Source organism: Helicoverpa zea, chromosome 29, assembly GCF_022581195.2.
Source record: "Helicoverpa zea isolate HzStark_Cry1AcR chromosome 29, ilHelZeax1.1, whole genome shotgun sequence".
Lineage (NCBI taxonomy): Eukaryota > Metazoa > Arthropoda > Insecta > Lepidoptera > Noctuidae > Helicoverpa > Helicoverpa zea.
In genome coordinates, this window is record NC_061480.1 from 6,334,767 (window position 1) to 6,350,524 (window position 15,758).

Consider the following 15,758-nt stretch of genomic DNA (forward strand, 5'->3'; position numbering starts at 1 on the left):
GTTCCGTCGTAGGCCTTTTATGTGCCAGGGCCGCGGTAACTCGCGCGAACAATCAAAGCCCCGGCAGGCCTTGGCCCTGCTGGGCCACGCTGGAGTTTGCTGACGGCTCTTTGAGGACTTATATGTCTCACCGTCTCTCTCTTTCAAGTTATTTTTCCCAATAGTTACACAGGGAGAACCACAACCCTCAACCGCGTGAAAATTAGAGTATGTCTTGTCTCAGTACCTATCTGTGTACCAATTTTAAGTTTTGGCATGAAAGCGTGCCAGATAGCGTTAATTTAAGTCTGTTTTTTTTTATATATTCACCAACATAATCGTCCCACAGGAAACAACAAGAAGAACTGAAAGACAAGCTCCAACGCCTGGAGTCCAAGGTCCTCGTAGGCGGCGAGAACCTTCTAGACAAGGCGGACGCTCAGCGCAGACTCCTGGAGCAGGCAGCCCGAGAGCTCGAGCAGAGGAAGCTGAACGAGCTACGACTGCAGGAGGACTTGCAGAAGAAAGAGGTCAGTTATAGTTATCGGCACGAATCTTGAGCTCTGACCTACATCTGCGCAGAAGTGATTTATTAGCAAAGAACCAATCCCGAGTGACGGCTATGACGCGATGCACTGCGGGCCAATCATCGCTTTACCCCGCCCCTGCGCCTCACTTCATACCACAAAAGGGACCCAATAAATTACTTCTGCGCAGGTGAAGGTCAGAGCTCAAGATTCGTGCCAATAACTATGTGATGATAATAACTAAAATAAAAATGATGATAATTTAATTATAATTAAATTGTAATAGACAGCTGTGTTGCTGGGAAGTTTGTTCTTCACCACTTCTTCATCCCAGCCATAACACTAGGAAGTGGTGAAAGGGGGGCGTTTTGGGGGTGCTGTACTTTTGTAAATTTGACGTGAAAAAGTGCTAAAAACTAGCCTACTTTCAATAAATGTTTTTGACTTTGACTTTGATGATGTCCTCCTAGCCGATTATCGGCTACGGCGGCTGTTCTCATGTAAGGAGATTAGCCAGCGCAGGACATATTATAGTGCACGAGCATAATTTGTGCAGACACAAGTGTACGACTCACTATTCCTTCACTCTCATAACCCGATGGACGGCAATCCGAGCGGGGAAATCAGGCGCAGGACCGACACTTATGTGCTCTCCGATGCCCGGGTGAATTAATCACCAACTTCCAGGCTCCAGACACCAGTGTTTTACATACCCGCTCGATTGCTTGCAAAAACAAAAAAGTCGCCGAACTTTTCTCGGCGCATTACTTCGCGTAACGCGCTGCGACATGTGGTAACAAAAATTTAATTTACTACCGGATAGGTTTTATTGTAAAAAAAAACATGGTTTTGTGTAGCCAATGAATTATGAAATATATATTAGATTAAATAATAAACAATAAAGGACCATGAGTCAAATTGGGCTCATTGTCCAACAGAGTTATAGCATATGCCGTTGTGAAGGTTTTTGTTTGTACTAAAATTGTTACTATGGGCACTGCCTTCAATTCCATGGCAAAAAAAAGATATACACCTAAATAGGTTTACATATTACGTAGGTATACATTCTGGTTAACAGAAACGAAATGGGTCGAGATGCCATCGCTCAGTATTACTGCTCGTGTCTAACAGGTAGACGCTCAGTAGGAAGTTGTGCTCATATCATTTCAATAATATGGTATCTAGGATTAGACAGGCACTCACAATTTAATCCACCGGCAGGATACTTAGACGACATTATTATTGATATTGATTGAAATGTTAACAAAAATAATTTTAACTGTTAGCAGCTGTTTTATTTTTTATGTATACATTAAACCTGGAATTAAAACTAGTTAAAGGTGTTCAATAACAAAACCTACACTGCCATAACAGCACTACTTTTTGCAGAATATTAGTTTATTTATGGTCGGAGAAAAATATTTATAGCAAAATAACCCCATGGATTCTTCGCAAAAATGAGTTTAAATCTTTATATTTAGTGCTTTACAAGTATATGCAAAGTGGTCTCATCTCTGTTGGTGGGTGAGGCCAGGCTTCATACATTTTTGCCCATGGTCCTTTGGATACTTAAGGCATTTTTTCGTGGAGCACTCACTAACTTCGATCACAGAAAGTTATAAAATTGTGACTTCAATTTCACTTCAACAGATGAAATATAATTTGAAGGACTCATATTAATAGAGTTTCAAGTTGACAAAATTGAAGACTTGGAAACAATTGTTTCCACAAGTAAATTTCGGTTCTTTTGTTTGGAAACGATCGTTTCCAGAAGCAACACAGCGGGTAAAGCGACTGTCTATGTGACTTCCTCAACCTTGGCATGTGATGTCATATGATAGCATATGATGTCATGATATTCCTTGTTAAAAATATAAATTCCCGTTATTAAAACCCACCATTTTCTCCTCAGGCTGAACGTCTAGACCTAGAAGAACGTTACTCCAGCCTCCAAGAAGAGAACGCAGCGAAGACCAGAAAACTGAAACGAGCAGTCCAACTCCTGAACAGCGCCAAAGCAGAACTAGCTGACCAGCAGAGAGAACAGCAGCGAGAGATGGAGGGCATCCTGGACAGCGTGAGGGCGCTCAAGCGGGAGATACAGCTGGCGGACCTCGTGCTGGACTCTTATATACCTAAGGAGTATCAGGTCAGTGCTCTATACTGAACTGGCACCAGCAGAGAGAACAGCAGCGAGAGATGGAGGGCATCCTGGCACACTGGTAAAGTCATCGGCACGAATCTTGAGCTCTGACCTATATCTGCGCAGAAGTAATTTATTGGGCCCCTTTTGTGGTATGAAGTGAGGCGCGGGGGCGGGATAAAGCGGTGATTGGCCCGCAGTGCATCACGTCATAGCCGTCACTCGGGGTTGGTTCTTTGCTAATAAATTAGTTCTGCGCAGATGTAGGTCAGAGTTCAAGATTCGTGCCGATAACTATATGGTGAAAAATTTTGGTGGCTTAAATTGAACTTACCTTCTTCGATAAATGGTGTATGTATATAATATTGAAATCCGCAAGCGGCGCAAATATGTAAACCTCACCAGCAATTACATGTTTCAGCCGTTTGGGGTTGAAACCTTGGGACCATGGGGGACCATGGGGGACCATGGGGGACCATGGGATAAGCAACCGATTAGTGGAGTCCACTCGTGACCAAAAGGCTGGCCTATACTTCGGCCAAAGGATATGCATTGCCATCCAGCGTGGCAATGCGGCCAGCCTTTTGGGCACGATCCCCGCTGACAGCGATGCGAATGAATATTTTGATACTTAGTTTAAATTTAAATTTTTCTCCCCTTTCTTTATTTTTGTAATGTATGTAAATATAATTAAAACTTTTATAAAATTAAAATATCGTATTATTGATATTGAAATTCTCCTTCAAAATTATCCAATATTTCCTACATTATGCTATGAAACTAATACAACCCATTTCTCTTCCAGTCTCTGATAGAGAAGTACGTGCACTGGAACGAGCAGCTGGGCGAGTGGCAGGTGAAGTGCGTGGCGTACACCGGCAACAACATGAGCACCCCGCACCACGCCGCCGCCGCCCATAGCCATGCTAAACACGTGAGTATACTGTCCTGGAGTCAGATACCTGTGTATCTCCCTTACAGTCTCTCATAGAGAAGCAACAACATGAGCACCCCGCACCACGCCGCCGCCGCCCATAGCCATGCTAAACACGTGAGTATACTGTCCTGGAGTCAGATACCTGTGTATCTCCCTTACAGTCTCTCATAGAGAAGCAACAACATGAGCACCCCGCACCACGCCGCCGCCGCCCATAGCCATGCTAAACACGTGAGTATACTGTCCTGGAGTCAGATACCTGTGTATCTCCCTTACAGTCTCTCATAGAGAAGCAACAACATGAGCACCCCGCACCACGCCGCCGCCGCCCATAGCCATGCTAAACACGTGAGTATACTGTCCTGGAGTCAGATACCTGTGTATCTCCCTTACAGTCTCTCATAGAGAAGCAACAACATGAGCACCCCGCACCACGCCGCCGCCGCCCATAGCCATGCTAAACACGTGAGTATACTGTCCTGGAGTCAGATACCTGTGTATCTCCCTTACAGTCTCTCATAGAGAAGCAACAACATGAGCACCCCGCACCACGCCGCCGCCGCCCATAGCCATGCTAAACACGTGAGTATACTGTCCTGGAGTCAGATACCTGTGTATCTCCCTTACAGTCTCTCATAGAGAAGCAACAACATGAGCACCCCGCACCACGCCGCCGCCGCCCATAGCCATGCTAAACACGTGAGTATACTGTCCTGGAGTCAGATACCTGTGACTGCTTTCCTTTTTTTTTTGTGAAGTGTGATTTCTTTTTTTTTATTCCACTTCCACACACTAAGTTATCAGGAGGGACCTGATAACTTAACCTTAAGGGGGAAAAAAAGAATAATCAAAGACAGACATCACTGTTACCCCCTAAAAAAAAAACAGAAATCACACTTTGTAATCTTTCGAATTACCAAGGGGATATCAGGAATTATTTTTTGTTGGAATTTCTCACCTTCACCTTTTACGTCAAAGATGTAATAAACCCAAATATTTCACATAATCCAAACTAATATTATAAATGCGAAAGTAACTCTGTCTGTCTGTCTTTCTGTGTTTCTGTCTGTCTGTCTGTCTTTTCTTCACGCCTAAACTACTGAACCGATTTGTGTGAAATTTGGTACAGACATAGTTTGAAACTTGAGAAAGGACATAGGATAGATTTTATTACAAAAAAAATAAAATTATTCCGGACATATAGCGCCATCTATTGGTCAAATCAAAAATCTGCTGGTAGTCACTATTCCACGCGAACGAAGTTGCGGGCAAAAGCTAGTATAACATAAAATCCTCTACCATTACAGATGGACCCCCCCGACCTATCAGACCGCTACCTGTCGTACAGCACCGTGAGCAGCCGCCCCGCCACCCGCCTCGCCCGCCCTCACACCTCCGCCGTGCCCAGGCCTCATACTGCGCTCAGGCAGCGACAGTAGATATAAATACATATACAAGGTGTTGATTTGCATTTGTGCCATACTTCAGGAGGAGGACGTATAATACGTAAATAATCGATTGGAATTACAATAGACGGGAAATAGCTAATATGCACTGCTTTTTTTGTCATTGTAATGTCGTAGTATTTCAGAAGTAATCCAATTTTATGAATGAAATTTATGAATAATGGTTGCGTATGCTTTGTTTTTGCGTTTGTGTGAGAGCGCAGCACGGTTTTAAGACCAGTAACACACGCGCCAAGCTTAAATACGGCTAAATGACATTGACGGAGTTCCGAAAAAAAAATTACGTACCAATTTTTTTGTTGATTTGGGTCGAGAATCATTAGCATAATTACGTCCTTGAATATGGCACGGATGCAAATCAACGGCTTGTATACCAGTTATACCACGCAAGGAAAGATGATCGGAGATACCACAACGCAGGTAGGTCAGGTCAAATTCGGATGGTAGACATCAAAGGCATAGTCAAATGTTTTTATTTGCAAGCCCTTATGTAACGTCACACTAGATGCACGGTTCCAAAAAATAAACACAGTCACAGGAAAAGGTTAAAAAAAGAAACTCCATGGACACTCACATTAGCCGTGCCCAGACCACATACTGCACTCAGGCAACGACAGTAGATATACCATATACGAAGGAAATATAGGAGACGTGACCGGAGATGCCTATTCATCATCATCATCATCTCAGCCATAGGACGTCCACTGCTGAACATAGGCCTCACCCTTAGATCTCCACAGATACCTGTTGGAGGCGACCTGCATCCAGCGTCTTCCGGCGACCGTTATAAGATGATGCCTATTGCAGAGGCTCAATTCTGCTAATTTTACTTAAACTACATACGATTGATCTAACGAGATTCATTCCGCAGTCAGATTCTGCAACTGATATACAATTACTGACTGATCACACGTTTTTAATTTGCAGAATTGAGTCCCAGGTCCAGGTCCCAGCGCCTTCTAGCTCAAATTCGGATGGTGGGCATCAAAGTCAGAGTCAAATATTTCAAATAGGCCTTTACAGGCTTTTATATAACGTTACACTAGTTGCACGGTTCACAAAAAGTTGAAAAAAAAATTAAATCGATCTATACTCGATAATTAAAAGATCGTTATTATGTCACTAAATTATTTATGACCAATTATCCGCTTTGGCGGCATGATAAAAGTTATCTATCAAAAAGTCAGGGATAGAGTATAAAAACTTCTTCGCTCCCCTCCGCTTTGGTGGAGCCTCGGCCACCAAAGCGGAACTATACTCAAAAAAAGTGAGACACATACTATATTTTATAATCTACTATAAAATATTAAGTATTTTTCTGTATTTTAGCCCCATGAAGTAGCACCTTAATTTTAGCTGAATTTAAATATAATGCTCTAAAAAATTACATTATAACTAATGGCTCTCAAAATTGTGTTAATTTTTTTATTAATTTTGTATTGAAAATAATTATAATATTACCAAAATTATGTTTTACAATTTTACTTTCGTTTTTATTGTTGCGAATAATGAAATTAATGTTTTTTAAATACATACGTATTATTTACCAAATTGTATTAAGAAATTAATTCTCAATATGAGGCACAAATTATTGAATTTCTCAAAAGGTAATATATCCTTAGGCAGCTCACCAATGATAATTGTGTTAGTAAAAAATAATGAATTTTCATATTGTTTTATTGTGCACGTGTGATAGTCAAAATTGTGATACACTTGAGATGAGTTGCACCATTTAACTATAACGATAACCGAACCATTTTCAGTTGTCAAATCGATTTGACCAATGCGCGGCAAGTATACGACTAGTTATGGTTTGGTTATCGTTATAGTTAAATGGTGCAACTCACCCTTATTTTTTATTATTTTAATGTAAGATCTCTTCAAAAATTACAAACTCTAAAGAAAATACACTTGCCAGTATTTTTTTTTTATATAATTCACTAAAACTCAGTAAATATACCATCAGTTTTTTTTTTTATATCAACTCAATATTTGCATTTTTCGAAATCATTATTGTTATTGTATAGAACTATAACTTCTTACACAACGTAACTAGTCGCATTCCAATGGTTTTTTTTAATAATAATTTTGTATGTCTTTAGGTAATATCTTCAGTATTAAAATTGTGAACACAAATATTTTATGTCTTGCTATGTATTTTGTGATAATTTGTGTTTGTGCAATATTTTATTTGAATTAATAAAGTTTTTTTTACTAAAAACAGTATGTTTTATTTACTTTTCAAAAATCATAATCCCAAAAAAAAAAATTTAGGTTTTCATGAAAAATAAGACATATTGGGTTGCCTGGGTAACTGGGTTGGTGAGGTCAGATAGGTAGTCGCTTCCTGTAAAATACTGGTACCCAGCTGCATCCGGTTAGACTGGAAGCCGACCCCAACATTGTTGAGAAACGGCTCGGAAGATGATGATGATAACTTCACCATACATTTATTGAATACATTTTTGTCATACTGACAAATAATAAGCCATATAGATTTTTACCTAAATAAATCAAAGTAAATAATTATCTCAATTTTTTGCTTATTATTTTTCTTCAAAATTCCTTGAATTATGACTCTAATTGACGCGATTCTGAAGGCTGAGAATGATGAAGAAAGAAAATACAAGTCACCCCCACCGGAAATAGATGAGTCGTTTCAATCTGTTAAGATCAAACGACCTCACAAGGTATGTCGCTTACACTAGGACACTATCCCAGTCACTCGTACCAACAGTGCGATAGTTCATCATCATCCTCCGAGCCTTATCCTAACTATGTTGGGGTCGGCTTCCAGTCTAACCGAATGCAGCTGAACGCCTGTGTCTTACAAGGAGCGTCTGCCCTATCTGACCTCCTCAACCCAGTTACCCGGGCAACCCAATACATACCCCTTGGTTAGACTGGTCAGTGGAATAGTTAGCTGCAAAAATTATACTTCTGATAGACATGGTGGATTTTTAAATAGTGGTGATGATGTCCTCCTAGCCGATTGTCGGTTACGGCGACTGTTCTCATGTAAGGAGATCAGCCAGCGCAAGACATATTATAGTGCACGAGCATTTGCGCAGACACAGGTACACTCCTATTCTAAACACTATTCCTTCAGTTAAATGGTAATATGATGATAAAGTTACCTAGTTTTAAGTGCGAAAATACAAAGGAGAGATTCCACCAGTGGATTCTTATCACAGTACCGGCAGCCTGCCATTGGCCGACACATCTTGCCGACTATGCAGCCGGTTTAATGTCCATTCATAATAATAATTATATACTAGGTATTAGGATTTTGTCCGGTTTAAGTTCCGGTTTAAGTAGGTACATCTCGTAGGGGAACATCTCGTTATGAATATTCATATAAAATGTCCGATTTTCATACAAGAATAGTTTTTGTAGGTACTTTGAAAATTGAACGCGAAATTTACAGTACATAGGTAAAATGTTTTACGAATTATATTGTTGGTGAACTTGGCTTTTTTAAATTATTATTAAGAGTAGGTATATTACAAGAACATGTTTTTAGTACGCGCACGTCCAAGCGAAGGTGGATTCCTCTCCACCTCGGTATGTGCACAGCCATAAGATTCATGAGTTGGAGACCTGGAGCCGCTGGTTCGATGATCTCTTTAAAGAAAACGTTTCCATGCTCACGCTCATCAGGCAGGCTCATTTCTTGAAGGTAAGTGATGATTCATTTCAATTCAATGTTGTAGATGTTGATTCAATGTTGTCGTTCATGCCGACACTTAAGCGAAGCCGTAAGATTTTTGTAGAATACCGTTTAGTCACAATATGACTTTTAACTGTTTCTCGCGGTTACACCTGCGTCCCGTGGAAACTGCTTCCTCTATCCGGAAATAATTAAGCCTATGTTGCCAGGGGACAGAGTAGCTTTTCAAAAGTGGAAGAATTATCAAGTCGGTTCATTAGTTCCGGACTTGCGGAGCCTTTGCGGCAAGATTTATTTTCGTTAACGCGCCAAAATCAGGCACAGGATCGATTTAAGAATTCAGTTTTTGATAGCCCATTTATCGAAAAAGAAATAATATAGGCTACATTTTATTCGGGAACGGGTAATATGGTTTTTAAGAAACGCGTGTGAATACGCTGGTAGAAACTATAAAATACTGGATACGTACCTTCCCTTATAAGTTTTACTTCTAGTTTACGTTTTATGAATCTTAACGAAGTTTACACGCTGACCGCTGTGTACCACTCAACATGACCTACATTTAACTAAGTTTTCCTCAGGGTCGAGTAGACAGTCACTGGCACAGAAGGCCTATTCGTCCGATGCAACATTATTGGAACCGAGTGGATTTCCTCAAGAGAGTGCACAGAGAGAACCTCATGCTGTACAATCTTATTATAACCACGGTAAATTACAGGGATACGCGAGTCTAGTTCAGTACAAAAGGGTCGCAGGTCACATGATTCAGGTGGTACCTACCAAATGGATGAAGCGGGACAACGAAGTCTTAGTAATGGTAGGGTAATGTTTGACCGACCGTAGCGTCTGTCGCCAGGCTGTATTTCAAGAACTGTGATAGGATAGCGACTTTCAAGATTCTAACCCATAGGGCCACAACCATTTTCAGTGGTTAAGTCACCGGTTTGACCGATGGATTCTTCCTCCGAGACTTACTGACTTACTGGCTTCTGACTACCCGTAACGACTGCAAGGATGTTCAATGACAGCCGGGACCTACAATTTAACGTGCCATCCGAAACACAGTCATTGGTGTCTAAGATATACTTATTTGACCCGTGGATTGTGATCGTTTATAGTTTAGGCCTTATACGTTACTATGTCAGTCGGTAGTCAATAATAAATAACTTCTTACCTTCTCCTTTTAAAAATCCGGTAAATTCTTAAAATCTGGTAGAAGGATCTGGTTTCTTGATTGTGTATTAAAAGTAAGATGGTTAGGTAGTATCAATATTCAAAAATATATTCACCTATTTCATACATCAACATCTTGTTCTTCAGCCATCTCGACTGCCAACTACAGTGGAACTGAACAGAGATTGGGTCCGCAACAAGCGCAAAATCGTAATGCAAGCGAACAACAAGTTTGTGCTGTTCTCACCTGTTCCGTACGAGGAGATGGAGGACCAGGCCTTTAAAGCTGCTCCGGATGTGAAGAGACCGAGGTATGTACTGCATGGTCTCAATTTTCTTTTATTTTAAAAAATGTTGTTCTCCTAACATGTTCTGTAACATGGCCAGATTTGACTGCAACATAGACTCCAAGATAACAATATGTCGCGCCTAGCAATTGGTATGGTCTGGTATGGCACATTGGATATAATTTCTAAGAACAAGGTAAACTATCCCACAAGTTGGTATAGCCAGGGGGGATTGTAAAATTGGTACAATTTTGAATTGAGGATCCAAACCTAGACCTTGATTCTGGTAGTCCGGCGTGGTTACGATTGTGCCCAGGGGTCGCCTTTTCCTCTTCGATAAATAAATAAGGGAAAGGAATAAATCCTCTTGGAAGGGAATTGCTTTCTCTGTCGAAGATGACACATACACTATAGCGACTGCAAAGTTTGTTAGACATGTCTGATCCCCATTTCCATAAATTCATGTCCCCACCATACCACTTTCTTTCCCAGGGTATACATAAAGTTAGGCATGCAAGACGGCGCGGCGATAGGCGAGCTGTGCATAGAACTCTTCACTGAAGTGTGTCCCAACACCTGCAACCTGTTCCTAGACCTGCTGGACGGAGACACGCTCGGACATGGATACGTTCACACGTGCTTTTTTAGGTATGGCATTCACAAACATTTCAAAATCAAAATCAAAAGTTATTTATTCAAAGTAGGCTGAAAATCAGCACTTTTTGAACGTCAAAACAAAAGAAATTTTTGTGGAAAAAAGTCCGATTATTCAAGATTGTCCATGATCTACTTACATCAAAAACTTAAAAAAAAAAAACAAGGCATTTAAGAATAAAACACATGTCTGACAAAAACTGTCAAAACACAAACAAAATGCCAAAATTATGCTCAAACTCATTTGGTGTCTAGCAACATTTTTTAGCAGTATTCTATTATTTCTTTTACTTATATCTATGAGAATAATCAATCTAGCGGCTCTTCAGAAGCTCGAGGAGACCCGACTTAAGGTCACTGGGTCGTCTTAGCCCGGAGTAAGGATGCTGGTTTCCGACTCCGGGGTGACTGGGGCCAATGAGATCTTCATCAAAGTGGTCAGTCCCGAAGGTCAGACCTTTACATCGTACTTCCCCGAAGAAACCCTGATCGAGGAGGTCAAAAACCGGGCGATTGACTTCTTCTACCCGACCGGCGAGACAGGAGCTAGTAGATACAAGATCGTCCGTGTGTTCGACACTTCTACTCTACATGACTTCCTTACACTGGCTCAAGAACAGGTGATGATGCAAGAAGAACTCCTGCTCGTTGAGAGACGGTTACCTGAGGCTGGGACGCTATGGGACCTCGGCGCAGTCAGGGCTCCTCAACACGGAACCATCGCTGCAGCCACTGCGTCACTACCGACACCCACAAGCGCCATTCGTCAGCCTAACCTCCAATCTTTGCTATCTACAAACGAACTGTCATATGAATTGAGGAAGATTCTCATTTCTCTGATCGAAGCCGGAGCCCGACTTGCAGCTGCAGGCAGGAACTATGAGATGACGTTAGCGCAACTAACCGCAGCCTTAGAAGAACCACAGAGGCCTCAACCAGCTGTTATCCAAGTGATTACTCCTGAAGAAATAGCAGCAAGACTGAATAGCATCAATGTAGACATACAAACAACCATAGAGGAAGCTGTGGAGACTGATAAAGCTGAAGGGAACGAGCTATTCCGTCGAGCAGAACATTTACAAAGGTTTTTGGAGAAATTCCGTGAATGGAGGAACAAGATTGCCGAACCACCTAACCCGGAAGCCATAGGCGCTTTGAGAGACCTTGGGTTTTCTTACGAAGAGTCAGACAAAGCCTTGCGATATACAGGCTGCAATGTTCCAGCTGCCGCCTCGTATCTTATTGGAGAGAGAGGCTCCAGTATATTTGAGCTGGTCAACGGTTTACCAGATGGTCTGATCTTGCAAACATTACTGAAACAACCACACATCCAACGAGGTTTGCTGAATACGCGTATGCTGATTGCTTTCATAGCTATGGTCGGCCAGACAGGGAGTGCATCATTGTGGCTAAACTCCCCCCACGGGAGTCCGTTACTGTCACAAATATCCAGGACTTACCACTCTGAGAAATACTGTCTAGCTGTGAACCAGTTCTCAGAAGAACGGCGCGAAAATACTAATGTGCCGTCTACTTCGCGCCAGAGGAATTAATGTGACTTGACTTTGTTAATTTGTGATGTCTTTATTTTGGTTATTTTGAATTAAATTATCGGGTGTAAAATTGCTTTTTTAATAACGTAGGTATATGCATGTCATGTAGGTACACATCTTTTGTTCATAAATGAGCTCGTAGGGTTTGCAAACCTCTGTTGATGGCTTCACAATAACAACTTTTTTTGGAATTAGTATGTGAAAATTCATAGTAAACTATGTTAAGAAACTATAAACTTTTGTTAAGAAAATAGACGTTTATGTTTTTGGTGGAAATGGGTGATGAAAGTTTTCCAAACTTATGCTGAGCATGCATTTTATTATAAGTACTTAGGTTTTACAGGGTCCAATAATAATTACCTCTAGCTAGTAGCTACACTGGTAGAACCTCGAGATCAGTGATTGAATTTCTTTGCTGACATTCCCATCTCTCCAGGAAGGTACCTCACCTGTACTGGAGCGGCGGCGACGTGATCTACAACAATGGGTACGGGTGCTACGCGCAGCGCGGGCGCGTCATACCTATCGGAGCTGAGAACTACCACTACCCACATTCTATGGCCGGTAGGAGTTACATTTTCATACTCAGAAGCCAGTAAGACAACCAGTCTTACCAAGGGGTATTGGGTTGCCCGGGTAACTGGGTTGAGGAGCTCCTTGTAAAACACTGGTACTCGGCTACATCCGGTAAGACTGGAAGCCGACCCTAAGTTGACGAAAAACGCTCGGGAGGTAATGATGGCTCAGAAGTTCAGGTATAACCGATATAGATCATTCATTTAACAACTTTTTTGGAAACAAGAAGAGAATAAAATCTCTGAGCCGGGTAATAGCCACGTCAAGCATTTACTGCCTACTTATCATTTACTTTTCGAAGCGGTATATTTTTGTATATGTACCCAAAAGGCTCTAAGCTACGAAACCAATTTGAAAAATTATTTCACTGTAGAGTTGTTACACTATCTAGCCCCGAGTGACATAGCGACATATTTTATCCGAGTACAGGAAATAGTTTGCACAGGACGGGAGCGAAACAAAGGGAAACAGCTACGCTACTTGATGATATATTCTTTCTAATTGAGTGAAGTTATTTCATAGGTTTGGTGTCGATGCGAGTGACCGTAGACGATGAGATGTGTGGCATGTTCAACATCACCTTCAAGCCGTTACCTCAGCTGGATTTGCGCAACGTTGTCTTTGGTAGAGTGAGTTCATCAGCTTTATCACCACTTGTAATAATTTCATCGTTTAGGTACCTAGATTTTTCTCAAAGTATGTATGAAGTCTAACCAGATACAGCTTTATAAACTTTTTGTTCGCTACGCAAAAACCATTTCTAGGTACTTGTTGGCGAAATTTAGATGCGGATCGCCAATAATTTTGGCGAGAACTATACTGCGTCCGGTTGAACTGGAAGCCACTAGGGGCCTCAAAAAAGGTTGAGGGCTCCTCCATCCGATATTTTTTATTTACATTCATTAAATTCACTCACAGATTAGGTATATAGAATTCTGTAAAACACTAATTTTCACATTTTCACAGGTAATTCGACCCAGCAACACATACAATATTATCAGAGAAATGGGCAATGCGCTGAGTTCCCGCCCCGTGATCGAGATCTGGGCATCCCGGCGGAAAGTCGACGGACGCTGGGTGCGGGGCGCGCCTAACACTAAGCTGCCTAAAAGTCCAGTATCGTGGAACCTTAAGTAAAATAATTGTTGTGATTAATAAATTATGAATAAATACATACATATTTTTCTTTATTTTAAAAAAAGTCGTGGTGGCCTAGTGGGGTAAAGGACCAACCTCTCGAGTGTGAGGATGTGGATTCGATTCCAGTTCAGGCAAGGACCACTGCAACTTCTCTAAGTTTGTATGTACTTTCTAAGTATATCTTGGCAACAATGGCTGATAAAAAGGACTATATAGTCTGAAAACCAGCCCGCATTGAGCAAGCGTGGCGATTAATGCTCAATCCTTCCGTGTGAGAGGAGGCCTGTACCCAGCAGTGGGTCGATAAAAAAAAGGCTGTAACAGTAACATATTTTTCTAAATTATCTTAATTCCTAATCACTACATACTTAGTATAAAACAAAGTCGCTGTTTCTGTCCCTATGTCCCTGTCCCTTTGGACGCTTAAATCTTCAAAACTAAGCAACCGATTTTTATGCGGTTTTTTTATCAGATAGAGGCAAAGTCAAAGCGAGCGAGGGCGGACCATCCATCCTCCGAGCCTTTTCCCAATCATGTTGGGGTCGGCTTCCAGTCTAACCGGATTCAGCCGAGTACCAGTGCTTTACAAGAAGCGACTGCCTATCTGACCTCCTCAACCCAGTTACCCGGGCAACCCGATACTCCCTTGGTTAGACTGGGAGGGCGGACCATTAGTCCTAAATAAGATGTGGTGTTAAGCAACACTTGCCGAGGTTACAATTTGGATCGGTGGGTTGGGTTAAGCAACACTAGTCGAGGTTGCGTTTTATATGGGTGGGGTTAAGCAACACTTGCCGAGGTTACAATTTGGATGGGTGGGGTTAAGCAACACTTGTCGAGGTTGCATTTTGGATGGGTGGGGTTAAGCAACACTGGTCGAGGTTGGTATTTGGATGGGTAGGGTTAAGCAACACTGGTCGAGGTTGGTATTTGGATGGGTAGGGTTAAGCAACACGTGCCGAGGTTGGATTTGGATGGGTGGGGTTAAGCAACGCTTGTCGAGGTTAGGATTTGGATGGGTGGGGTTAAGCAACACTTGTCGAGGTTGCAGTCTGGATAGGTTAGCGTTTAGTGAACTTTTATTAATGACAGGGTGGGCTAGCCAATACTAAGGAACTCCACCCACTGCACCGCGCCATCACATAGCGCGGGAATAGAAGAATAGAATAGAATAGAATAGAATAGATCTTTATTTGCATAGAAAATAGGTACATGATACAGTTGTTCTACATAGTGATTTAGTGCTCCTTATATTTTCTACCTTTAATAGGCATGCAAACAGTTTAAGTAGGTAATCAACATACATTTAGGCAATAATCATGATAGTATTAATACATTCGTCTACAGATTGCATGCGTTTAAAAATGTCAATATAAAATTAAATGAAAAAAAATAAAAAATATATGTCAAAATAAAAAACAGATACAGAGTTAATGTCAAGATTAATTAACTGTTACATTTACAATTATTATAAATTTAAAGAATACATTATTATTTCAAATTAGCTGAGGTTCTTGTCAGTCAAAAAATCGCAAATTGAATAATAAGCGGGATGGCAGATTTTAGCATTGCGCCTTCCCGTGTCGGCAGTGTGTTCTATTAAATTGAGATACGTACTCTACTTAATTACATGCATACAGTTGTAAAATCTGC

General features: G+C 41.3%; 3 protein-coding genes across 5 annotated transcripts in view; all 3 read left to right on the top strand.

The window, feature by feature from the left end:
• The window catches only part of LOC124644095 (kinesin-like protein KIF3A), a 40,726-nt gene extending 33,453 nt beyond the window's left edge, over positions 1–7,273 (top strand). Inside the window, exons 11-15 of one of the 3 annotated variants that reach the window (XR_006986006.1) lie at positions 329–509; positions 2,419–2,655; positions 3,455–3,583; positions 4,894–5,472; positions 5,980–7,273. Coding sequence is in view for 2 of the 3 variants with exons in the window: in XM_047183309.1 (XP_047039265.1) it covers positions 329–509; positions 2,419–2,655; positions 3,455–3,583; positions 4,894–5,025 (679 nt within the window). In the remaining variant the exon portion in view is untranslated. Of the gene's footprint in view, positions 1–328; positions 510–2,418; positions 2,656–3,454; positions 3,584–4,893 lie in introns of all 3 variants that reach the window. The other 2 variants (XM_047183309.1, XM_047183308.1) reach the window with 2 other exon arrangements.
• A 352-nt stretch (positions 7,274–7,625) lies between these two features.
• On the top strand, positions 7,626–14,141 carry LOC124643932. Its single transcript, XM_047183054.1, has 8 exons — positions 7,626–7,742; positions 8,576–8,731; positions 9,304–9,429; positions 10,043–10,206; positions 10,675–10,830; positions 12,826–12,953; positions 13,488–13,594; positions 13,932–14,141. Exons 1-8 carry the CDS (start codon positions 7,626–7,628, stop codon positions 14,100–14,102), a joined length of 1,125 nt encoding a protein of 374 aa, XP_047039010.1. The 3' UTR covers positions 14,103–14,141.
• Positions 11,127–12,442, top strand: LOC124644125. The gene has a single exon (XM_047183348.1). The coding sequence runs from the start codon at positions 11,220–11,222 to the stop codon at positions 12,387–12,389; it is 1,170 nt and encodes a 389-aa protein (XP_047039304.1). The 5' UTR covers positions 11,127–11,219; the 3' UTR covers positions 12,390–12,442.
• Positions 14,142–15,758: the final 1,617 nt, after the last annotated feature.

Coding starts and splice junctions, on each gene's coding strand:
- LOC124643932 (XM_047183054.1), top strand. CDS start 7,626: ATGACTCTAATTGACGCGATTCTGAAGGCTGAGAATGATGAAGAAAGA. Junction 9,430..10,042: donor ACAATCTTATTATAACCACG/GTAAATTACAGG, acceptor CTTGTTCTTCAG/CCATCTCGACTGCCAACTAC. Junction 10,207..10,674: donor CCGGATGTGAAGAGACCGAG/GTATGTACTGCA, acceptor TTTCTTTCCCAG/GGTATACATAAAGTTAGGCA.
- LOC124644125 (XM_047183348.1), top strand. CDS start 11,220: ATGCTGGTTTCCGACTCCGGGGTGACTGGGGCCAATGAGATCTTCATC.